We start from the raw sequence: 26,410 nt of genomic DNA, 5'->3' as shown, positions 1-26,410 counted from the left end.
TTCAGAAAACAAAAATCATGGCATCCGGTCCCATCACTTCATGGCAAATAGATGGGGAAGCAGTGGAAAAAGTGGCTAACTCTATTTTTTAGGGTTCCAAAATCACTGTAGATGGTGATTGCAGCCATGAAATTAAAAGACACTTACTCCTTGGAAGGAAAACTATGACCAACCTAGACAGCAAATTAAAAAGCAGAGATATTTCTTTGCCATCAAAGGTCCATCCAGTCAAGGCTATGGCTTTTCCAATAGTCATGTATGGATGTGTGAGTTGGACTACAAAGAAAGCTGAGTGCCGAAGAATTGATGCTTTTGAACTGTGGTGTTGGAGAAGACTCTTGCGAGTCCCTTGGACTGCAAGGAGATCCAACCAGTCCATCCTAAAGGAGATCAGTCCTGAGTGTTCATTGGAAGGACTGATGTTGAAGCTGAAACTCCAATACTTTGGCCACCTGATGTGAAAAGCTGACTAATTTGAAAAGATCCTGATGCTGGGAAAGATTGAAGGCGAGAGGAGAAGGGGATGACAGAGGATGAGATGGCTGGATGGTATCACTGACTCAATGGACATGAGTTTTTTGTAAACTCCGGGATTTGGTGATGGACAGGGAAGCCTAGCGTGGTGCAGCCCACGGGGTCATAAAGAGTAAATTGTAAATCGCTCAGGACACGACTGAGCGACTGAATTGAACTGACTGAGAAGTATAAAAAAAGAGATGATCTGTTTTAGACACTATGACAGATAACCCACTCCTACGATTTAAATTAGGCTGAAAAGCTCATTACCTCTTTTGGCAATGAGTATATACTGATGGGTTTCTAAGGCTGTAGGTGTTATATGAAAAGTTCTCTTTACTGCTTCAAAACACACAGCTCACTATGGTATAAGACACTTCCATCATTTAATACATTCTGTCACTGTCCTTTTCCTTTTTCACAGTTTGGATGGCAGGTACTTGAGCTTGAACTGCCAACAGAAAACGTCAAGTTATCATCAGACGTCTGACGGCCCTCTCTGAGAGTCCCTTTAGAGCAAAAGGCCCTCCTGCTGGAAGTAAGTGCAAAGAACAAAAGGCATCCACGGATGATTTTAACCAAAGAGGAAACACGAATACAAGCCTCTTCTTAAAGGAGAAACATGGAACCAGAAATGAGTCTTCCTTTAAGAGTCTGGGAATTTTAATTTAGTAAAACTAAGGAATCACAGAAAATTTGTCACTCAAGTAAGTTCATGAACTATCTTGATTTAGAATGAGACATAGAACGTAATTAGTTATGTCACAGCAAGTTAGGCTAGAATCAAAGGTTTCAATTCAAACTACATCAGGTCATACTCTCAATTTTTTTGTAGGCTGTCTATACCAAAGATCCAGGTAGATATGACCACAACCCAAAGTACAGTTATTTAATCTCTTTCAACATAGAAATCCCAATCCTGTATTCGTGTGGTTAAGATTTGCTAACACATCATTGAGGTTGCACGAGGTCTTAAAACATGGCTACTGTAGAGCTCAGTGGTCAGCAGAGGTTCACTGATTGTACTTATTGTTTGTACTTACTGATAATTGCTTAAGAAGTAAGAAACTCAATGTGAATCTCCAGGTTTTTCTTCCATGCCTAATGGAAAAGGATTCTGTTTTCATGTTAAAATCTCAGAATAGTTTCTGTCAATAAAAACAGCAACTTGTCTTTCTTCTGCAACAGCTCAATATAGATGCTAACAGTTTCCAAACCTTAACTGTATGAACAACTTGGTTTTGACAATTAGGCAATAACAAAGCAAATTCAGTAACTGTTATTTTCACTTGAGCCTGGGCTATGGGCAAATCAGAGCAAAATGAATTCAAAGTTCAGTGTGCACCAGGTACTGTCCTCATATTCCGATTTAGGCAATTTGGGGGTGGTGTTCAGAAGTCATCATTGAACAAGCAACAGGTGGGTGAAATACAGATCTTAATAATCAACAATAATAAAGTAGGGTTCTTTTTTTAGGTGGCTGTCCTTCAGGTTTTTCTCTACTTGCCAGTTAGTCTGTAATGAATATACCTGGTTTATTTCTTCATTTAGTTTACTAAGGTTTATAAGATACTTCTCAGTTCACTATGACTTAACTAGGCAAATACCTCTTCCTTATTCTCCCCTTCACCTCTAATCCCACTCTCCGTAACTGATTCCAACTCTCCCTAACACTGACAGTTCTTCCTAGTGCTGGCTCTGCTCATGGGGCTTTACAGACATCAGCTAAGGTGAGCCGCACAACTCTCTGAGGTGGGCTTGTCGCTGTGACCATTTTACAGAAGAGGAAACTGAGGAAGAAGGTTAAGTCACTTTCTCAAGATCACGCAGCCAGTAAGCGGTCCAGGGCCGGAATTCTGAATTCTTATGCTCTGTATATGTACACAATCTCTGTAATACTGCCCAGATGCTCTCTGGCACTGCCTCACCAGTTTGACAGGTTTAATGAGACAGCTCTTCCATGATTTACTTTGAAATTCTCTACTAACTGAGGTTGAGCATCTTTTCATAGATTAGCCACATAGGCCTCCTTCTATAAACTGTTTATTCATACCCTTTAGCACATTTCTCTACTGAATACATTTTCTTATTAATTTGCAAAAAAATCAAATCCATGTATATTCTTGATATGAATCCTTTGTTTTATAAACTCCAAATATTTTCTCACAATCTATTACCTTATTTGCAGCTAATATGACAATGGAATCATACTGGACAAACCATTAGAATTAAGGGATAAGGGATTTCAGTAAGGTTGCTGGGTGTTAAGTGTCAACATAAAAATAGCATTCCTACAGACAGATAACTCATAGCAGAAACAAAAACTAGTTTACCTAGGAATAAACTAATAAAAGAGGTATGAAACTAGGAGGGAGAAAACTATGAAACTTTATTGAGGGACATTAAAAACCCTAAATAAAACAGAGACAGTTCATATTCATAGATGAGATGAGTAAGCTTTTCAAACTGTTAATTCTCAAATTAATCTACAAATTCAAAGCAAGTCCAATAAAAATATTAACAGTGTTTTCACTGAACCTGACACACTGATTATAGAATTCATAGGGAGGATGAAAACAATGCAATTACCTCATCAGACATCAAGACTTACACAGCTATCCAGGGATGAAGACAATGTGGTACTGGCTCAGGGAACAGCCACTAACGAAACGAGGAGGGAACCCGGAAACTCAGCATGCACACACGGAGAACGAGGTGCTATGTGAGGCAAGGACAGGCTCACCCAAGAAGAGAATAGTCACTCTCTTTTGGTTCTAGCACAGTGTCAGTGAAAAATTTCAAAAGCCATCAAAAAAGTGAGAAAATAGTTGAAAACTGGGTTATGGTTTGCCCAAACACTGGGCATTCAGTCCCATCTGGAGGTTTCCCAAGCTTCTTAGAAGCAAACTCATGGAATTCTAAGAAAGGGCAGAGCAAACACCCCAGCTGATAACTTAAAGGAGACACAACACATGTATTTTGGTACTTCTTCTAATTTAAGGCTCCCTAGGTTGATGGCGGATTCTGTTCTCAGAAATGGTGAGAAGTGAGTGTCATGGTTTGGAATTTATGAAATATAGTATTAGCAAAGAGGGCCTCTATGGAGACTGCTCATATAACATACTTGGAGTGGGGAGATAGATATGTCGGAAATATTATACCCTTGACCTCTTTTCCCCAAGGCACCATCTGTCAGCATGCTGCATATCCTTGCTCTGGGATAGAGAAGAGCAACTGAAGTTTACCCAGACTTCTTAGAAGCTTCCTTGTACCAACAAAATCCTAGTCAACTATTCTAGAAAGACTGGGAAAAAAGAAATCAACTTAAAGCATTTCTTTAAAAGTTAATGATAAAAATGTAACCATGGAAACAAATTATCCCCACACAACCTATATTTTTAAGTAATTTATTCCAATAGAAATATTTCAGAAAACTGTACTTAAATTCAAGTTAGCTCAAGCAAACACACTTAAGATCTCACACTCACATTTGCATATTAAACAGAAATCAAAAGTGAGAGAGGAACCAAGCTGCACGTCACTCCAGGAGGTCATAGTGCAAACGAGTACTTCATCTTTAGTACCTCAAGTTAACCGGGATGAAGGAGAGTAAAAATGGCTTGTGTTTTCCTGTATATTATCATTATTGGATATTCATCCCCACAGATGCCTTTATCTCCTTTAGATTACACTGTGAATGAGCTCCCCATCCCCTCCCCACACATACATACTTCAGTCAGCTGTAAAACAATAGATCTGTCGATAATCAAGGTATAGAAACTCTTGAGTCTGGTGACTTTTATCAGCTACTCTGTCAGATTTAGTAAGTCAATAATTATTGGACTATCTTCTGTGAATAGTTTTAATAGGTGATATCTTCATGGGAAAATTGATATTTGTTACCTGGTATCTAAAGCATAGCTAATTATGAAACTTTCTACTTGTCTATTAAAAAAAAAAAAAAAAAGCTCAATCCCAAAGCATTCCTTTCATTATGTATTCCTTTAATCCCATCACCACTTTGCAGTCCAAATGACTAGAATCAAACTTTAAATCCTACTAATAACCTTCAAGGACCAGTTAATCCCTTCATTTGGCTTTAAAGACTAAATTTACTTGCCTCCTCAGAACACACCAGCCCTTTACAAAATGTGAAGAGAGCATTTTGACTCTGTTGAACAACAGTATCTCCAGATCTCAGAGAAGCAAAATGCTTCCACACTTTGTTTTCACTGAGAAAGCTAGCTTAGTCTCTCAACTTCTCTTTAATTTATACCTTGTCATTGTTTTCACTCTCCTGACAGTATCTTCAAGTTAACACTAACCGGTAGGTGAAGCGACCGCTTATTGTTCTGAGTCCTGTTTAATTGTAAGAATGTACTGAACTAAATCTCACTTCTGGGCAAAGGAACTCTCATTTCAGGATTTTAGTAGCTTTTATAGAACCCAAACAAATCTTTCTGGCTGTACTGTATTCTTTTAAGGATTTTCTGAAAGGACTGATAATTGAATCTATGCTCAAAACAATTTCAACAACACAAAATAAAAATAAACTCAGCTGGATGGATGTTCTTCAAAGTTGCTCTTAGGCGTGTTCATCTAAAGGCTGACTTGGAGGGTTTATTTTTAATCTTCTCCCCTGGAAGGAGAGGAGCAGGGAAGGAGCTTGTCTGAAAAGACTCAAAGCCAAGGAGGAATGCGATAATAACCCAGAGCGATCCGCACGCATTTTCTTAGACTTGCTATGAGCAAGAGTAAGCTGGTGGAGAGAGGAATAGCACACACTCCTGAAATAAGAGGAGTAAGAAGCCAAATGATTATTGTCACACTCGATGCCCTAAAGTTGGTCTTCAAATTGATAAGGCACTGAGCAAATTTTCCCCGCACTACAATTGGAGATACCAGTGTAATGAAATAGCTTTCAGAAAGCTTAAAAGTTTGCTCACACAGATCTCTTTTGTTAGAATCCTCTAAATAGGGGGAAAAAAAATAAAACAAGTCACCTTAGACACAAGCCATTTTTAAGGAAGCAAAACCAAAAAAGGTTAACTTCACACAGAAAATTGTTATCATCAATGTGTTAAATAACAATGTTTGTTACAAGAAAAGAGACTACTACTCTGGCTGTAAAATTATAAATTTACTATGCCTGAAAGAAATAATATAAAAGAAGAGAGACAGAAAATAAAAGCAAACCCTAAAAGACCACTGAAGAAGTCAGACATACCTCACCACTTGCTTTGTATCACCTATCACGCACCAGCAGTACTACTGTTCCACCAGGACACAGTCAAATTCATTTTCATTTTCAAAAAGGGATCCAATTATTTCAAAAGCCTTTGAGGCAGATGATTTTTGAAAAAACTGATATTATCCTCTGTTAACAATACTGGTACCTCTTGTTTACAGCAAAAAAAAGATAATATGGTGGTTTAAAAGAACATTGAAAAGGACCATGTCTCAGAAAATAGGAACGAAATCAAGAGTGGATAGTTAATGGGTTAAATCTACTATTATTGACTTTTAAACTAATACCAAGTCCTGTAGTTTTGTTTTTAGCAGTAAAGTCATCTATAACTACAGATTTAACCTAAAAAAAAAAAAAAAAAAAGACTTCTGCTCAAATCATTTGGCCAAGTGAATTCTAGTAATCCTAAGAGAGCAATAGGCCAGGCTGCTCTTGGCGGGCCCTGGTTTCAACTAACATACAAGGTGTATACACTAGAGACTGTAAACATTTTTCCCTTCTGTAACAGTGCACATTGGGCTCCTTTATAAACCTTCTAGAAGAGGAATAAAGCCACTTACAGAAACTCTGCAGCTACAAACACCCTAAGTTCCTGACATACAGAAAGATACAATACCAAAACAGTCCATACAGAAGGTAGCACAACAGTCATATGGCATTTTTCGCACAGGAAAACATTTATCATTGAAGCATATGCCTGGGGAGGAAAAAAAATACTCAGACTCAAATTGTTTGGATCCCTTTTCGTAATGTTTACACAAATAATATTTACACAGTGAAGAAAATGTAATAGGAAGGTGTGTTTGATTGGTTCTTTTAATTTTTATAGTTTGGAGGTTATATTAAAAATAATGTCTCTGAAAAAAATAAGTAGAACTCACACACAGAGGGGGCATGAGACCAAAATCAGAGCTCCTCAAGGTCATCATACAGTGATTTTTATAGCTGCATTTTAAAAACCGTTAGAGGTTACTTTTGCATGAAAAATAAGCTTCCATGTTCAAACAGTTAAATGAGATGTGCCTCAAATTGTATTTTGGTTGGTATTATACTGCTGCACCAGGCTGGATAATATACCAATCATTATGCTTATCAAAAACTAGCTTAAATTTAAATTATAATGGAATTTCCAATGAGTTTTTCTTGACTCAGAGAGAAAAAAATGGGCTTAATATTGGTGAAAATGTCAAGCTTGTGAGGTGCTAGTTTACAAATTTATTAAGGGTAGGCCTAGTAAGAGGAGAAAAACTTCATCTTCTCACTAACACGATGCCTAAATATTTAATATTGTAGTATTTATTTTTGCCTGCATTATTATTAGGTCTCATTTGGTGAATTATAAGATCAAAAATTCACCCACACTATTTTAATTCACTTCTCCCACTGGAATTCTCTTTGCTTCAAATGCTAAAGTAGCCTTAAAAAGCAATGAGCAAGCTTTTGAATGGACAAATCTGAAGACAAGAAAACAATGGTGACTTCCGCTGCACAGTTCAGAGTTTCCGTCAGTCAGAGGCCACAAATCTATGTGTGGTCTAGTCACCAAATCTGAACACTGTTCTCACTCTGCACAAGCAGCCTTGTGTTTAGCGCTGAAAATATCAAACACGTCTTCCACTTGAGCTCTCTCTTTGGCAAAACTGTGCTGTCAGGCTCTGACTTCCAGCTGCCCATCTTCAGCAATATGGTTAGCCTACCACTTAGTCTACTTTAGCTTATTTATGACAAACAGACAAGGTAATAAAAAATCCACAGGGTTCTCATCCACAATGTGTTTTAAAAGCACATACACTGTTAAAAACACTTATTTCTGAAGAGAAACAAACAAATTAAGAAAATTAAAACAAAAGTCAGATGTGCAAGGTCTCAGAGTAATACTGCTATGCTGGTTATGCAGAGGGGGTCTTCTCCATGCCCAGCGTGGGCTGTGCTGGGAGGTCTCAGCTATGTTCTTGCCCTCTCCAGCTCATGTCATTTCCCACAAAACCAGAAATAGTGGTATTTCTAACTGTACTATGTGAGAAAAATATTTGAACTCTTAATATACTTTTCAAACAGAAAACAAAATTTAAAAATTTAGCAATCTGAGAAAGCTCTTCTACTTTCCAAATGGATATACTTTTAGTTAATTATTCTAACAAGCAATATTTTCTATGTAAGTTTCATGGATTCAAGGATGAAATACTTATGATTAAAAAGGAAAAAGATAAAATTCCCCTAGAATACAATCTGAAAGTTTTTATGTGAGGCCCAAAGTAATAGAAATCTATTATAAGTTATCAGTCAAAAAGCACTTCTTACTCTGGGCCATAGGCGAAATTCATGCTGCCTCATGAGTTTATAACAGCCAACACACAGCCTTTGTTCAAGTGCCCTTTTTTTTTTTTTTGGTTAAAACTCTAAGGCATTTCACCTTCAAACTTTTTTTCCTCCTTTTTTTAAACTCAACATTTATTTTGGAAGTTAAATGCATTATTGCATAAAAGAGCTCTCACAAAACTCTCTTGATCAACTATTAACAAAATATGGTTTCATGGTAAGGACCTATTAGTAAATTTTGAGAAAAATGTTTGTGATAAAGGAAAGTTAAGTAGGAAGGAAAGTTTTGATACTCAAAATTTCCAGCCTCTCTTTCACCTTTTTCCCTTTGAAAATTATTCTGTATCCCTTATAATAAAATACATACATGCATACAAACACATGTAGATTCTCTTTTAAACAAATGTGATCCTGAATCTCATATTGAACAAAAATAATGAAAACAATTAAAAAAAAAAACTGGCATTGTGCACATTTAACACTGTAAAAGAAAATATCCTAATAAAATATTGATCCATCACCCTTGATGACAAAAATCACCTGTGAGTGAAAGAAGGGATAATCCACTTAAACCTGAAAACTGTAGTTACTGTAAAATCTTCTTAGAAAAGTTTAGGTTGGGATTACAGTTCTCTACTAAGCAGATATGTGGTCCAACAATGAATTCATATAGAAGGCCAAACTTTAAACCCAGTTAAAAACAACCATGTTTTCTGGAGCCCACTTGAAAAAAGTGTCTGGCATGTGAACACTCAGCCTTTATACCTCCAGCAGGAAATAATGTACCCCATACAGTACTAAATTTCAGAAGTTTAGTGTTTAAAAAAAAAAATCTCCCCTATCCAAAACAAAACAACCCCCCACCCCAGTCCCAAACAAACCCCAACAACTCACATTATTAACATTTCTAATTCCTACACTCTTGCTGTGAGAAAGCGCGTTGAGGCCGCTGACTCATGGAAGCTTAAGCAAACCTTTTGGCGAGGCGGCTGGTAGAACCTTACTAAGCTGAAACATCTTCACACTTCAGTTCAAAACCAGCTCCTGATGTCACCCATAAGAAATATGTTTTTCCTTTTAAAGTGTATCTAAAAAAAAGGCGATTCCCCCCTCCAAAATTAGTACAAAGTTAAAAGAAATGCAAATTAGCTACGATCTATTCCAAGCACAGCACCGCCAGGAGATTCACACGCACTGTTTGGTGTTTCGTGGTGGTTTTCCTTTCATTCTATTAAGGCAGTGGTTTCCACAGGTCAGTTCAGAGATAAGAAGCATGGTCCATGGCAGTTTGTTTTACAGCTCTGATGTGTTCCCTGGGAATATCTCACTTCGTTCCCTGAAATTAGTGCTTTTTTGGTTCAGGACTTCAGAGGCTGAGACGGAGCCTCTGGGCTCTGCCTGGCACAGGATTGGTTTGTAGCTGGCACTCTTGCATCAGGTCCTCGCTTTCACTTAGGGTAACAGTTCACCTTGTTCTTTATCACGTTTTTACTCAAAAGTCATCAAGTTTGTAGGAACCTAAAAAATATAAGCATTACAAACTGATAGTATTTGAAAGGTGTTCTTCAAAGTACTATTTCTTATCTTCCCTTGTCATTTTAACTAAGCCCAAAGGAATTTGATAGAAGGTATTGTAATTGTTCATGAATAATGGATACAATATACTAGAACATTTTTAGAGAAAAACCACTGAGATAAGTTAATACCCTTTCCAGTAAATTGAAATCTGGATGGCAAAATGGGCAGAGACAATACCTTTCTTGTCTAACACAGGGGAGCTCAGTAGACATTTGCTGAGTGAATAAATGAATGAGTGAGGAAAGAGTAAGTATGGCCTTAGTAGGTGTGAGATTCCAGACACACCTGTCATCATTAATTTTCTCATTATACGTATTATAATGAATTCCTACATGCAAATTTTAAAATCAGCATAATTTTATAACAGACATTACTAAGAATTTCTTTGTCATCATGAAATGAGTATAAAAGAATAAAACTCATCACTAGATAAATTCTAATCTGACACTTTGTGACTCTGAAAAATCTACAGGCTATAATAACAGTTGGCTGCTAATAGACTGGATCAAATTTAATTCGATTTCAAATCTAAAATTCAACAATAATTCTTAGAAATATATTTTGTTTTTAAAAATTAGTTGATGGGTCATCTAGTTAAGGACTAAAGAGGGTTTTGCCATGTTAAAAAAAATGCTCTTAAGTTTTACTACCAGTTTTCCAAAGCTGTGCTGGTAGAGATATTCATGTATCAGTAGTCATTGCTGTGTCCTTTAGAAGAGTTTAACAGTTCTCCCTCTCTTTTCTTAGTTGTGGCATGCAGATGCTTAGCTGAGGCATATGGGATCTGGTTCCCTGACTAGGGTTAGAACCAGGTCCCCTGCACTGGGAGCATGGAGTCTTAACCACTGGCCCACCAAGGAAGTTAAAAAGAGGGTAAGAGTCTTTAACAACCTTTTCCTGAAAACCTAGGACACTAAAAAAAAAGATTAATCTCTTACACATGTCAGCTTCTGAATGAAAAATTATTTGATGATGTAATCATAAGTGAGTTATAAATAAAATACAGTATGAACAGACGAGTACTTAAAGTATAAATTCTCAGGTCTGGTTATAAGAAATCCATATTTAAATAAGGCAAAATTTTCATTTCCTCCTAAGTTGCCTGATGATGGTTTAAGATGTTGTATTTGAGTTACAGTCTTCTACTAAGTTTTCAAATTTCATGGCTTCAATTTATAAATTTGCTACTTCTCTCATTCTTCTAAGTATAGCAACAAACAAACTGAAAAAACAAAACAAAACCATTTATACACATCTGGTTAACTTTTTCAGCATGAAGATCCACTAATACAGTAAAAGAAACTGAATCTCTATGGTGGTATGCATACACTCTCTAGATTAACCTTGAAATCTTCAGATTAAAAAAAATGATACAATACTTTAAGGCCACATTTAAAGAAAATGTATGCATGCAACTGAATCCTCAAGAACTTGGTTTAGGCAAAAGAAGGTCTGTTTCCTTCATCCTGTCCCAGACACTAATTTGACAAGGGCAAGGATGTAATTTTTGCTTTATTATTTTTAAAACAAAAATTATAAGAGAACAAAGCCCATTCCAACAATATTTAAGAAGAACGTATCTACAGAATGAAGACAGACTTTGTGTCTTAGGTCCACCATTTTTTAATTTTGTTTGTTTGTTTTACTTTTTTTATTTGTTTGACCTTGTCGAGGTCATTTATTAGCATTTTTAAGCCTTACTTTCTTCCTATACCAAAAAAGCGGTTATAACTTAGGTACTGATAACACATGGTAAAAAACACATTTATAAGCTTTATAAACTTCTACAATGTATTATATAATTCAAAATTAGCTACTGATAATATTTACCATATACTTCTGTATTTCAGTACCTACAGGCAATAAACTTTTCAACTAAAAACTGGCCAAAAAGAGTGTAAAAACTTTTAACTCCAGTTATATTTATGTCTGCCCTCCCAATTCATTGTTCAACTTTAAATCAGCAGCAGGATTTGGGGAACACAGCACTATGGATTCATTCCTCTTTGCAGCCGAGTTCCCATCATAGACCTCTGTGGGTTAGGCCATCTTTGTTTCAGTGAAATAAAAACAAGGAAAAAGTCCAAATTGTTTTGGGTTTCACTGCAAGCATAGGAACCCACATAAAATTGTCAACAGAACAAATAGAGATGCATCAGAATAATTGTTGGCAAGGTACCATCAAATTTTTAACCTCTGAAGCTACGTTTCCTTGCCTCTCATTCCCATTCTTCTGACACAGGCTACACCTCCCTATTTTGAACACCTTAAAGCTTGTTTCACCTTCAGGGTCTTTGCACTTCCCTTCCTTTCACCAGAACTCTGCTCTCCCTTATCTTCACGTGGCTCTTCCCTCCTGTCATTCACGTCAGTGTCATCTCCTTAGGGACACCTCTGCTGTTCACTCTTAATTTATTTAAAGTTGACTTTACTCCCATCCCTTCATATCACCTAATTCTATTTTGCTGCCTTCATAGAGTTTTTACTTTTTGAAATGCTGTTATTTGTTCACTTGTTTATTGTCCATCTCCCTCACTAAAATGTGGACCTCACGTCTTGCTGACTGTGGTCAACAAAAAAAGAACATAAACAACACAGTTTTTCTACTTCATTCCAAAAATCAGTCCACATACTTCTCTTTCCAGCTCTTTTAAATACATTCCCAGTTTATGGACTCTTCTGAGGATGAAGAGAAATGCTCACCTGTTGTTTGTTGCTTTGGCAGGCTGCACTCAAATGCTTGAACCACAGCATTGCATTCATCCTACTGCCTGCTTGAAACTTGTACGAATTTCCTAAAATTATTAAAAACAAGGGGAAAACAACAAAAATTGATGAGAGTTCTCAGTCTCAGTTTATTTCTCTATCACCTGATTTTCCAATACAGAGTTCCATATGCTACATTCACAAGCTATAATTTATTCAGAAAGTCACTGCTTTGCTATTCATCAATTGGAAGAGAAGTATTTTGTTTTCTTACATGATCTTTAAGTATACCTAAATAAAACAATTGGCTTCTCTACATTTGTATGCATGGATGAGAGTACAGAATATCAGTTCTCAGCACTATTTAGATGACCTAAATACTAGCAGATGCTAAGACTAAATTTTTATAGGCCAAAATGTTCTAACATGTTTAACACTTAAACATTAGCTATTTAATGTGATTAAGGATTAATCAGCTAACATCAATATAACCTATGCTTTTAGTTTTTACTTACATTTGTCAAAATTATTAGAGAAGTTCCTAGGTCTAATAAGGGTTTATGTGAAAAATCTGAGAAAGCACCTTTTTCTCTTTTAGAAAATTAGAAATTCATTTGTTTCATTTGTGACGTATATATTTAGACCTTGAAAGTGAAAGTGTTAGTCATTCAGTCTCATACGACTCTGTGACCCCAAGGACCGTAGCCTGCCAGGCTCCTCTGTCCATGGAATTCTCCAGGTAAGAATACTGGAGTGGGTTGCTATTCCCTTCCTCCAGGGGATCTTCTTGATCCAGGGATCAAACCTGGGTCTCCTGCATTGGTAGGCAGATTCTTTACCATCTAAGTTACTAGGAAAGACCATTTAGACCTTATGTTGACTAATAAAAAACTGATACACGATAAGAGTATTTTTATACATTTATATGTATTAAGGTAATAAACTGAGAAAAGAAGGGATTCATGTAGTATAGGCTGCCCTAAGTTAAGCTTAGTTCTCCTTCTCACTGACCTGAGTTGTTCTTATTTTCCCAGTTCTTACTGACTTCTACTCTTTCCTTTATAACTACATCCAGTGATTCAGGAGCCTCATCTGATCTATATGTAGGCTTTATTCAGCTCTTCTTTGAGATTTTAAGACTTATTCATTTTCAGAAGCAAAAGTTCTCTTCACCATATGTTTAATTATTCAAATAACATTTTTTGCTTGTTGAACCCAGATCAAACATCAGATCAACCTAAATAACAGGCATATCTGACAAGCTGGCCACAGGGGCCATTTATCTACTCTTCTTCCTGAAAAAGGCTGTCAGTATAGATTTCATAAAAACCTTGTACTCAGAAGTAGTTCTATCAAGTACACTAAGGAATCAACGATTCCCTTGGAGAAGGAAGTGGCTACTCACTCCACTATTCTTGCAGGAGAATTTCATGGACAGAGGAGCCTGGCAGGCTATAGTCTATGGGGTTGTTGCAGACAGTCGGACATGACTGAGTGACTAATACACACAAGGAATCAAAGGAAAACAAAGAATTTGTTAACTAAATACTATGAAAATTATCTCCTTTTAAAATGTACTTTTATAAATAATGAATGTCTTTGGGATTGGCAGGGTGGAGGCTGAATTCAGAATGTTGAGTAGAAACACCTTACTCTGTAAATCAGTCTATTTCACCTCAAAATGTGACATCTTGCTGTTATTTTTTCTGCATGTTTTCTTAAATTTTTACTCTAAATACCACAATATCCTAAAAGCAGCATATCTGTTGATATACATTCTAAAGAAACAGAAGTCAAGAATATAACTTTATAGTCAATAAAATGTAATACAGTATCATTTTAGTAGTGAGTTGCCGAAGTGGAAGGTTCTGGGCAGATGCGAAACGATTTCCTTTCTGGCTTCCTCTGTGGTGCTCATCAATGGCTGGCAGATGTTATAAAGCAAGAGCTACAATCATGTGAGGATCTGTTCTGATGATCACTGAGGTCCCCACGACACACACAAGCAGGGTAAGGAGACACACGACCTGATTCTACACGGCCCACCCTCCAGCCTCTCTCGTGCATTCTAAAAACTCCTGTGGTTAACAGCCAATAATGTTACTCATAAATGTCTCTACATATTATACAGTTAAGTCACTTCAGTCGTGTCCAACTCTGTGCGACCCCACAGACGGCAGCCCACCAGGCTCCTCCATCCCTGGGATTCTCCAGGCAAGAATACTGGAGTGGGTTGCCATTTCCTTCTCCACTACATATTATAACCAAAGAATTATAATTAAAATTATACTTATATGGAAAGTGGTTTCAGTCAAATAACCAATTAATTTAATTAAAAATAATGGAACACAAACCATTTAAAGGAAAACTTTTGCCACATTCAGAATTTAACAATAACAATTTATTCAAGATATAAATGAAGGGGTATTGCATATTGTAAATCTGAGATTTTAAAGTAACAGTGTTTTATAGATTCTCAAATTCCCTCTTTCTTTTCTTGATTGTTAGCTCTTCAAGCTTATTCCCATGTAGCAAAGAAAATAAGCTTATTAAAGAAGCAATTAATAGATACTGATATCTAAAAATATTGGCATAATTAGCATACATCACATGACAGAAATATTTCCTAAGAGGTGGAACAATATAAGCAATGCCCCCAGTTGAGTATTCCAGTTAAACTAAAATTTGGGTTATCTAAAGTTGTATAGTAACCCCTAGTTATTTCAATGATTCACCTTTCTCAGAGTCAGTAAGCAAGAAGAGATCCGGATGTTCTGGGTCATCAGCCATCATCACCATCCATCCTACTACAGACACGTTCTTATTTGATGTTGATTTAAACTGAGAGACAAAAAAAATAATAAAAACACAAAATTTATGGCTTATCCTAAGTAAAAACTTATTGTTAAAAAGTGTATTTTCAGTTTCTCCTAGGGAGAGACAAGATTTCCTGCTGGTTGGCTCTGCTCCAGCCTCTTACTACTAAATTCCATGTAGGCATGCCCTCTTCAGATCATCTCCTACTTTCCAGATCTTTCCTAGCTTCAACTCTTTATCAAAAGTTTAACTGTCAGGCTTCCCTGGTGGCTCAGTGGTAAAGAATCCACCTGTCGAGGCAGGAGACACAGGTTCGATCCCTGATTCAGGAAGATTCCACATGCCGTGAAGCAACTAAGCCTGTGTGCTACAACTATTGAGCCTGTATTCTGGAGCCCGGGAGCCACAACTCAAATATTATCAACTCAGTTGATGTAAAATAAAAGCATTTGTTAGAATATAATGCATATTTGTGGTAGACTTGGAATTTATTTTTTTGTTTGTTTGGTAGATACTGTTACTGAATTAGGAAATTCCCTTCCAAGGAATTCAACAGTACCTACTAAACAAACAAAAGAAACAAACGACATTCCCCTCTTCCCCCAACCAACTAAAAAAAAAAAAAAAACAACAAAACAAAAAACCTGAACAAAGTATACAGGAAAGAAAAACACAAAATAAAATAAAACTCAAACTAAAATTCTGCAATATACGCTCAAGGGTAAAATGCATAAAACATTTCAAAGTCAGTTTCAAGACAAGGATGCCTACCATTGCTACTTTCATCCAATACTGAACTGGAAGACCTAGTCAGCATAATAAGAGAACAAAAAAGAAATAAAAGGTACAAGGATGAGGAAGAAATAAAACTGCCATCACTTGCAGATAGTATTATCCATTCAGTTCAGAAAATCCACCAAACTAATAAGAAAAATGAGCAAGGATGCTCGGAAAAGATCACTATAAAAGTCATCTGCAATTTTATACACTAGAACTATAAAAGTCACTTCTAAGAAAGATACCTAGGAATATATGTAACAAAAGACATACAGGAAAGTATAACAGTCAAAAGACATTCAAGAAGACCTAAATCAACAGAAAAATACCACGAGATGAAGAAAAAGGTTCAGTGTTGCAAAGATGTCAATTCACCCTTAATTGATCTACAGATTTAGTGTCATTTCAATAAAAAATTCAGTAGGGTTTTATGTGGAACTTGAGAAGCTGATTCTGAAATTTGTGTGTAAGACAAAGGATCAGAAGCAGCCAAGATGCTCCTGAAGAATTAGGCAGGACTTGCCTTGCTACACAACAAGACTTACAGATCTATAGTAACTGAGACTGTGAGCTACTAGGACAGGGAGAGACTGACAGGGCAACGGAAGTCTAGAAAGCAATCTGTGAATACTGATGCAAACTCAAACGACAAACATGGGCTCTGCAGACCAGCCAAGTAAGAACGACTGTTCAACACATGGTGTCAGGAAAATAACCTCTCCAGGCAGATAAATAAAAATGAATGCCTATTTCATAACACATCTCACATATACCCTCCTCTGACTTCAAGTGGGTCAATGATTTTAAAGCAAACTGTAAAACTTTACTAGTAGAAAATACAGAACATTTTGATGAACTCACGTTAGAGAAGGATTTAAAAAATATGACTCAGGAAGTATTAAGCATAAAAGATAAATTTTATTACTTCAAAACTAAGAACCATTCACTAAAAGATCACAAAGAGAGTGAAACAAAAACTGAACAAATTGGAAGATATTAGTAATACATAATTGCTAATAAGTATCCAGAATATATATATGAGGAAATTTTTACCAATTAGTAAGAAAACAAATTATTCAATAAGCAAAATAATTTATCCAGGCATTTTATAGAAGAAACACAAATAGCTAGTAAACATGAAAAAAATTATTTCAAACATTAATAATCCGGGGTATATGCATTAAAATCACAAAGTATGGACTTCCCTGGTGATCCAGTGGTTAAGATTCTGCATTTGCAATGCAGGGGTCATGGGTCTGATTTTGGTCGGGGAACTAAGATCCTTATCATGGCTGATAAGGAAGAAGATGCTATCTGGGAAGACTTGGATGATTCTTCTTATGCTGGGTGGAGTCATATACGTGTTTATTTATTATTCTTTAAAATATACACGTATACAATATATCTTCTTCTGCATGTATATATTTCACAATTTTAAAGAAATGGGAAAAAGAAGGAACATATCACATTATTTTTAACAACATGGTTACAGCAAAAATGAAAGCCAAAGGAATTAGGAACTAGCTTTAATATGATGAAGAGGGCTTCCCTGGTGGCTCAGCAGTAAAGAATCGGCCTGCCAATGCAGGAGACACAGGTTCAATCCTTGGGTCAGGAAGATCCCTTGAAGAAGGAATAGACAGAGGAGCCTGGAGGGCTACAGTCTATGGGATTGCAAAACAGTTGGACACGATTTAGCAACAACAATGCTACGAAGAATCAAACTGGCAAAACATAGCTATCTGATAGTTTTATAGTTTATATCAAAGCATACAGCATGATTTTCTAATATCTTTTCTTAGACCCCAAAACCTCTGCATAAATTGCTTTTTTTCAGTAATAATAATAAAAACTCAAGCAATATAAGCCCATTCACAGAGTGCAAATGCCCTCGACCACCAGCTGAACCTCATCCTGCTCCCAGAATTTACCGTCCTTTGGGGTGTAGTCCTCTGGACCTTTCTGTCTGCATTACACCAAAGACTTTCTTGTTGTTGTTGGTTTTCATATACAAATGGGGGTATACTTATACTCTGACTTGTGGTTTTTACCCATCATATTTCCTTAATAATAAGTATTTTCAGTGTTTGCAGACTGCTGATACTATAAATAGAACAGGAATATTCTTCTATAGATATCTTTGTGCACTAGCTTAATGATTTTCAAAGAACAGATTTTCAGATAAAGAATCACTGGTTATTATTAAGTTAAATGCTGAGTAGGACTGTCCACCACAAAAAGTACCAGTTTAAATTTCTGCCAGCTTTGGGTCATAGTCTGTTTCCCTACATCATGGCCAATGCTACATTATCAATCTTTAAAATTTCTGCCTAATGGTCAAAAAAAAGCATTTCTTTAATCTGCCTTTTTGATAGCTAGTGAGGTTCATCACCTTTTCATGTACATTAACCATTTATATTCACTTTCTATTTATCTCCCTATTTCATCTTTCCACTGTTGTTTTATTCTTACTGAGTTGCGGAAGGTCTTTACATATGTTACAGACTTCTTTTTCAGGTGCAGACTTTGTTTTTAACTTATCTAACAGTATTTATTCACTCATTACGATGCAGAGAGGTTCAAAGATATCTGCAAACTTTTAAAAGTTATAATGAATATACTTTCATTATAAATAGTTTTACAGTGAATGCTTTCATTTTAAAACATTAAGAAGTCATACTCCTCTCTTGTCTATTCCCAAGTCTGCTCTTTTCCTCACATGCAAAGAAAAAAAAAATTCATACTTTACAATGCAATAAAACAGGTGTAGGTTTCCACATTTCTTCCTCCTGCATTTATTTACATATAGGAACACATATATTTTTATTAGTGACTTTTTTCCTCCTCCAGCTTTTAATTTTGAAAAAGTTCAAACTACTAAGAATGCTACAAGGATTACCCATATATCTACATTTTGCATTTGCTTGATCTCTTTGAACATTTAAATGTAAGCATCAGACATAATATTGAACCCTAAATATTTCAACATGTATCTTCTAAGAATATACTGATATTACTATATAATCACAATGGTTCACATTTAAGAAATTTAATGGACATAATCATATAAAGTCCATTATTATAATTTCTTTGATTGTCCTAATTATGAACTTTACAGCTTAAAAGAATTACCTCCAAGATTAGACCAAGGTACATACACTGCATTTAGTTATCAAGACTCTTCAAGTTTCTCTTAATTTAGAACATTCCTTCTATCCCTCTTTCTACTCTAGCTGTCAAATTTTGGTCTTAAGAATCCAAGCCAGTGGTTTTACACAATGTTCCATGATGTGGATTTGATTGCGTCCTCATGATTAAATTTTTGACAAGAACACCACACAGGTGATGGCTCTGTTTATATATTTTAATCCCACACCTACTGCTTATATATAGCCAATATTTTCTTTCAATGTGCATTTTAACTTTTGTTTGAAAATGATTAAAAACATTTTTCTCCACTGCTTTTAGTTCTGTGCCCTTTTTCTATCCTAAAATTGGATAAATATAAACATGGACTTGTCTCCATACTGCTTTGTTATTATAATTCTTTTTTTAATCTTAACAGTTTAAACTAGAAAAGATGAGGAACACAGTCCATTTCCTTGGCACTCAATCTGGCTCCCTCACAGCCCACTAGGCTCTAATATCTAAACATTTCATATGCATTATTTATCACTTCATACAATTATAAACCCAAACTAGCTGTGTAAGTACCTATACTAAACACAAAAAGATACTTACTTAACATATGTATTAGATGACAAATTCAGTTATTTTATCAATTCTCTAGTTTGGCTTCTAATTACAGTTAGGAAAAAATAAAAAAAAATTTATACATTTTACTTCCTTGTAATAGTCAACTAAGTGAAATCTAGCCAAGTCTCTCAAAGTGGCTAAGTGAACAGTTAACTATATCTGAAGATTATAATTCAGCTATATTAACCTTTTTTTTCCCCCTCCTTTGAGTACAGAATACTAACCAGAGGCAATTACTTTGCAAAACATTCTAGTGAAACTAAACTGTGGCTTTGTCAGGTATGTGGGCATTCTAGTCTGTCCTTCACCTTAATGTGAGGATTAGATCTAGACATTTGTAATACTGAACAAAAAGGTTGGTGCCTTTTAGGCACAATCCAGATACAATTAAAAAATGATACAATGTATCATTTAAGGAAACCTAAGTGGCAAACTCTAAAGAAAAGCCAGGCAATGATTAACATGAATTCAGGACAGTAATAGGGTATGGGTACAGCTGATAAAGAAAGGCAGGCGATGCTATCTTATTACAGCATTTCCCACATTTATGTAAACCAAAACTGTATTTTTCTCTATTCCTGGTTTGATTAAAGGGCTAAAACTGTGAGAATAAAGAAAAGCTTCTCTGTATAATGATAATGTTTAAAGTTGAACTTATAACTGGCCTCATTCAACCAAACTTCAAACTAGGGATTTTCTCACTAAAAGGAAAAAACAAAACAATAATAAACCACCAAATCCTAGTAAATTTAGTCAAAGTATTTGGTGAAGTAATACCTGATATTAAAATACATGCAATATGTATGTGTTATTGTTTTTGAGAGCCAGCCATTGTTGGAAAAAAAAAAACATACAGTGATAATTGCCAAAAAGAAAAAAAAAGGGGGCATTTCTGAATTACACAGTATCACTAGATAATTTATAAATAGTAAAAGAACTTAATTTTTTTTCTCAGTGGCTTACTTACCTTTCCTCAATAGGGTAAACCACTTAATTCCCCCCACCCTCAAAATACACAATTTAGAAGTAAATTCCTCTCCAAGAGATAATGCAAAGCAGAAGATTATTTTCCTTTCAAATGGTGTATCACTGGCATACAAAGACAGACAGCATGCAAAAGAAGATTTATAGCAAGATTCTACATTTATAGCAAGATTCTACAAGAAAAGAGTTTTTCGAGGCATCTTTCAAGCACAAGAAGGTGACGATAGTAACCTTAGTAACTATTATTCCTCTTCACTGTTGGAAAAATCACTCAATCAGAGACTGAGGTGGAAAGAACTGCAGATGCTGGTCCTAATTTTTCATACTTTACAAATTAGGAAATGACATTCCAAGGCAACAGTTTTCAACCATTTTTCTGAAACAAAAAACCCCAGGTTTGGGAGGGCTTGGACATGAAGATAAGATAATGGCAGGGTGCAGTTTTAACATTTGCAAAGAAAAAACAGTATTCAAAAAAGGAACTTCAGAATATGGAAGTTATTCCAAGACCTTTCTTAGGATCATGTTACTAAACAAAAATAATTCCATTACAATACTCATACAAAGAAAGTCTAAGAACTTTTGGGTTAGAAAGTGGGGAAAAAACCCCAAACCCTCACATCCCATAAGGACTACTTTCCTTACCACCATATAGAGGCTGTGAAACTGTGTTAACGACTTGGAACAGGAATACGTACATGTTTTCTTTCTGTAGCCTTTAGAGATTTGGCAGCATAGTAGAAAAGCTGCGTCCCACACAAAGCTGCCCAATATTTTGTCCAAGATGCTACCTGGAGAGGACAGACACATGAATATACTACTCAAATGCTACCGGCTTCTCAGTCACTGTTCCTCATTGCCAAAGAGGCATTCCACTTCACTTCCACCACCTTAGCTTTGAGTTTGATCACTTCTGAAATCTTTATCTCAAATATTCTTACCACGTCTACTTGATACATTCTACTTAGGACTGACAAAACAAAATTGGCTGAATTCTGTTTTTTAGAGTTTTCTCTATTTTCTATTCCTTCTAAAAATACTCCTTAACAGGATATACTTTCAAGATTCTCCAAGAACTATATTAGGGAGCAAAGAGAAGTACAGGAGCATATTGATTTAAATACCTGAAGTGTATAATTTAACCAAAATCTATTAATATGTGGCAGGTATAATAACACTTTAAATAACATTGTGAGGCAAAATATATTTTAAATTATTTCAAGAGTATTATATAGCTGGTTTTATTTCAATTGTCTTCATTTTTTTAAGGGTCTTATTCATTTGCTTATTTTTAGACATGTTTTAAAATATAAAATAATTCTTACTGTTGGCTTCTTGCCTTCTTTTAACAAAGTTTTTCTCCTGAGAACACCTTGAATAGTAACAGCCCCTGGATATAAATGTACTGCCAAATCCTCTGATTCTGCAGAACTATAAAAGTGAAAAGAAAAGAACATATAAGCACTTGAGTAATTATCAAGTAGGTATTTAAATAAAATTTAATTATTTTCAATTTTAAGACTGCTACTTTTTTAAGAATGAGAAGACACTGACAATTACAAAGGTTTACTGATCTGAAATTTACAAGCTGTCACAAAATGAATCAGGCAGTTATTAAAGTCAGCAGATGGTTAAAAAACGCATTTTACTGCATATCTGAACAAGCATAATTCAGAAAGAATACAGTGATTCACTTTAGTAAAGAGTAAATTAGGGATTCAAGACTTTTCTTCTCAACATGTCATACTGCAGCACTGCTGATACCTTTTTTTCCCCAGAAGAAACTCAAGTTCTGGTAGGAAAGGTGAGGACTCTATATGTTAAAAGTCTTTTTAAGCATATAAAACGCAAAATAAAAATATCAGAAAATCAAAAAAGGAAAAAAAGCAAAAGAAAATACATGCTCAATTCCAAAATAGGTGACAGAAGTAAAAAAGGCAATTAACAACATATTAAAAAATCAAACTTACTGCAATAAAATTTAATGACATTTTAATGTCATCAGTGCATCTAAGTGATTAAAGCCTAACAACTCTGCAAGAAAGGATTAACTAAAACTCAAGATTGCTTCCATCACAGAATAATCAAACATTTAAGTATCTTTCCCCAACTCATTTAAGGTCCTACAGTTAAGAACAGAACAATTTTTATGAGTCAATTAAAACATATACACTGATAAAAAAAAAATCTGTCATTCTCCAGTGATTTGATGTGAGCTGCAGAATTTCTACAACAGTGATGAAAACTGAAGTTTATCTCTTTTTGATTGTCTAGGTGCTCTCAATGACTTAAAAACCTAGAAACCACCAGAAATTTCATGCTGGAGCTATTTATATCCAAGGAGATTAGACACTATTAAACTGACATAAAATTAACTTTAAAATGTTTGCTATTGCATTGTCTCATGAGAATTGGTTGATTATTCACTACCATTAACCTCCAGTCCCCAATCAATCTACCATCTTTATTTTCTTCAGCAGCTAATGTAGTGCAGAAGGAGATCAGGATTAACTAGATAACCAAATGAACATGAGTTAAATACACAAATATTATTTCATAAAACAGACTTGTTTAAATTCAGACCTGCAGTTAATCTGAAAAATCCTTAAAAAAGACAAACTGAATGTAGTAAATTCTTTGATTGCAGCCTTTGAAAAACAAGTGGGTTTTTGCACTGCTCCTCTAATAATCAGCAATGTTAGAAAGACCTGTGCAGTTAAAAAGCTACTGATTTGGATTATTTAAAGAATGTGACATAAAGATGCAAATTTTAGCAATTAGCTCTGTGGATCAGAAAGAATATTTCAAATTTATCTCTAGATTAAATCTTGGAAAGAAAGTTTTCATGGGCATTTAATTTAGCTTTGAAACCAATTATCTGAGAAAGAACAGAAGTAATGTGAGACCACACCTATGAAAGCCAGTCACCACCACCAGAGGGGAGTTCTGTGACCCCTGAATGCAGGGGGATTGTACCTGCTGGCCTTCATGTGGCTTCGATAGCCATTTCGTGCCACTCTTGTCACCGGGCCGAGAGAATGGTATAATCTGTTCCTGTTGGATTCCATTATAAATTGCATATATTACTTTTATTTACATAGTCATCATCAATAACCTAGAACAGTATAATAATTTTTGTGTAATACAGCTTTCATAATAATTTCTTTGTGTAATACAGCTTTCATAATAATTTCTTCATGTAATACAGCTTTCTAAATCCTACAAAAGGATAGTATATGATTGCTCCTTTTTTTTTTAAAAAGCATGCAGCACAGATTTTAAATTATTATTTTCTTCTACCATTGACTATAAATACTTGAGGTTGCTTCTTAAACCATGTATTTATATACACATTCATTTTCACAAATTTACTAAAATAAAGAAGTATTTATACCCAAACAAAGCCTGAAATCCTTTTATTTATATTCCAGTTCTTAGATTCCACTTTATATATGGTACCTGGATTTATAGAATAATAATTTTTTATTATATGTCCCTATGAAGATACCTAAAAGCAATGTGATCTAAAAACTTAAAATTAATGTGATCTAAACATCTTTTCTTTTCTTTTATATATTAAATCTAAAAAAAAAAACTACTAAAATAGATAAACTGAACAAAAATAGAGGCTTTATTTTATTTTCACATCAACTACAATGCATGAGAAAGCCAGTAAATGATTAAAAAAAAATGGTATGAGTTAATTTTCATCCAAAATAGCATGTGATACTTAAAAAAGGAAATAAACATATACACACAGAAACACTGATATTTCTTTGCCTAGAAAAAGCCAAAAGCAGCACTGTTGATAAATGATATTTAAAACAAAAAGTTTTATTTTAGCAACTTAAGTGGCAAAATATTTGATGTCTATTTTCAAAGTTCATTATCCACAAGTACAACAGTATTTTAAATCCCAATTCTTTATTCACTTTTTAATATTTCATGTTTGAATCTTGCTGGGCAGCACTGATTTGATTTCAAAGTGTTCAAAAGAGCCACTGATTTAAACTTGGCAAAAGCACAGTAGATATTTTTGGCTGCAAATGTCTGCAAAGCAAAACATTTGTCAAAAGAAAAATACCATTTTGAGATGTGAAGGTTAACACTTAAATACCATCTTCCTTAAGTAACCTGGTGGAATAAGAACAGATTATTTAACACAACACCATTCTGGTTACTTGATTACTTCTCATGCCACATGATAAACAATTTTGTTCATCAATATTTTTTATTTAAATACAATACACTATAATCTACTTCTGATGATACCATGTTCTTACTAGAGGGAGACAACTAATAAAACAATTTGTACAGACAGAATGCCAGAGGCAACTCTTGTGATCTTCCTGTTTCAGGCAAACTCAAATAAAGAGACTGAAATAAAAACTTGGAAGAGAAATAATATGTAAAAACAAATTGTTAAAAATTTCCCAAAACAAAGAGAATAAAACTTAAGAACACTGATAATTAGAAGTGCTCAAAAGTATTTTGAAATATTGGATATGCAAGTAAAGTCTTAATCACCATGGTGAGAATCTTCACGAAGCTTCAAGAACAAATGTGTGTCGTCACTCAGTCGTGTCTGACTCTTTGTGACCCCGTGGACTGTAGCCTATGAAGCTCCTCTGATGGGATTTTCCAGGCAAGAGTACTGGAGTGGGTTGCCATTTCCTTCTCCAGGGACCTAATTTTCCAATAACACCATGAAATTGACCAATTCAAATATGTATAGTTCAATTTCAGATGTATAGTGAGTATAATTGCTTCTATTAAAAAGTGAGCAAGACAGCAAAAGAGATACAGATGTATAGAACAGTCTTTTGGACTCTGTGGGAGAGCGAGAGAGTGGGATGATTTGGGAGAATGGCATTGAAACATGTATAATATCATATATGAAATGAATTGCCAGTCCAGGTTCGATGCATGATACAGGATGCTTGGGGCTGGTGCACTGGGATGACCCAGAGGGATGGTAAGGGGAGGGAGGTGGGAGGGGGGTTCAGGATAGGGAACACGTGTACACCCGTGATGGATTCATGTCGATGTATGGCAAAACCAATACAATATTGTAAAGTAATTAGCCTACAATTAAAATAAATAAATCTGTATTTTAAAAAAAGTGACTGGCAGGAGTTAGGTAACTAAATATTTTCAACTTCATCAAGTTTAATATGACATTCAAAATTCAACCTAATCTGATTGCTCAGAAACTTATTGCTTAGTATATACACAATAGGAGCAATTACTTTGCTCAAGGTTCAAATATTTTAGTATGACAATGGCAGAACTAAAATGATCAAAGACAGCAAAATTCTAATGGATATTTATTAAATAACAATTATTTGTTCTACTTGCCTACATTTTTAGAAAAATCTTATACTGAAAGATCAACACAGCATATTTGCTGCAAGCAGATGACAGCTTTTATAGATTAAAGCATCAAGGGAAAGAGAATAGAATATGACTTACATTATTTAAGTATGTGTCTGTGTGCTTTGTGGAACCTTTTAATAAATAACAATTTAAATTCAAACTTTCATCTACTTATTTAGAGTATAATTTAAAATGTATAAATTAGCAGAGAATGAAATTGATCATTTCACTAAATACCTTAAAATTACTTAAATAAACCAGAATTTAAGGAAAAGATTTTACTTTTGTACATCAAAGTAGGTAAGCTATGATTGGTTATTATTTTTTAAGTCA

The 26,410-nt window shown here is 35.0% G+C and overlaps 1 protein-coding gene across 3 annotated transcripts in view; it reads right to left on the bottom strand.

Annotated features, from left to right (window-relative positions):
* Positions 1-2,886: 2,886 nt before the first annotated feature.
* RALGPS2 (Ral GEF with PH domain and SH3 binding motif 2) overlaps positions 2,887-26,410 on the bottom strand; it is a 129,889-nt gene continuing 106,365 nt past the window's right edge. For 2 of the 3 annotated variants that reach the window (XM_010850131.1, XM_010850132.1), the window contains exons 15-20: positions 23,678-23,755; positions 22,027-22,132; positions 21,400-21,492; positions 15,103-15,208; positions 12,365-12,456; positions 2,887-9,601 (exon numbers count right to left, since the gene is read on the bottom strand). In XM_010850131.1, coding sequence (XP_010848433.1) covers positions 9,572-9,601; positions 12,365-12,456; positions 15,103-15,208; positions 21,400-21,492; positions 22,027-22,132; positions 23,678-23,755 — 505 coding nt within the window. In that variant the 3' untranslated portion in view covers positions 2,887-9,571. The remainder of the gene's footprint in view (positions 9,602-12,364; positions 12,457-15,102; positions 15,209-21,399; positions 21,493-22,026; positions 22,133-23,677; positions 23,756-26,410) is intronic. The other variant, XM_010850133.1, reaches the window with a different exon arrangement.

This window comes from Bison bison, unplaced genomic scaffold (genome assembly GCF_000754665.1).
Source record: "Bison bison bison isolate TAMUID 2011002044 unplaced genomic scaffold, Bison_UMD1.0 scf7180017864289, whole genome shotgun sequence".
In the NCBI taxonomy this organism is placed as follows: Eukaryota; Metazoa; Chordata; class Mammalia; order Artiodactyla; family Bovidae; genus Bison; species Bison bison.
The sequence above is the reverse complement of the archived record's forward strand: the minus strand, read 5'-3'. Positions and strand labels throughout refer to the sequence as shown.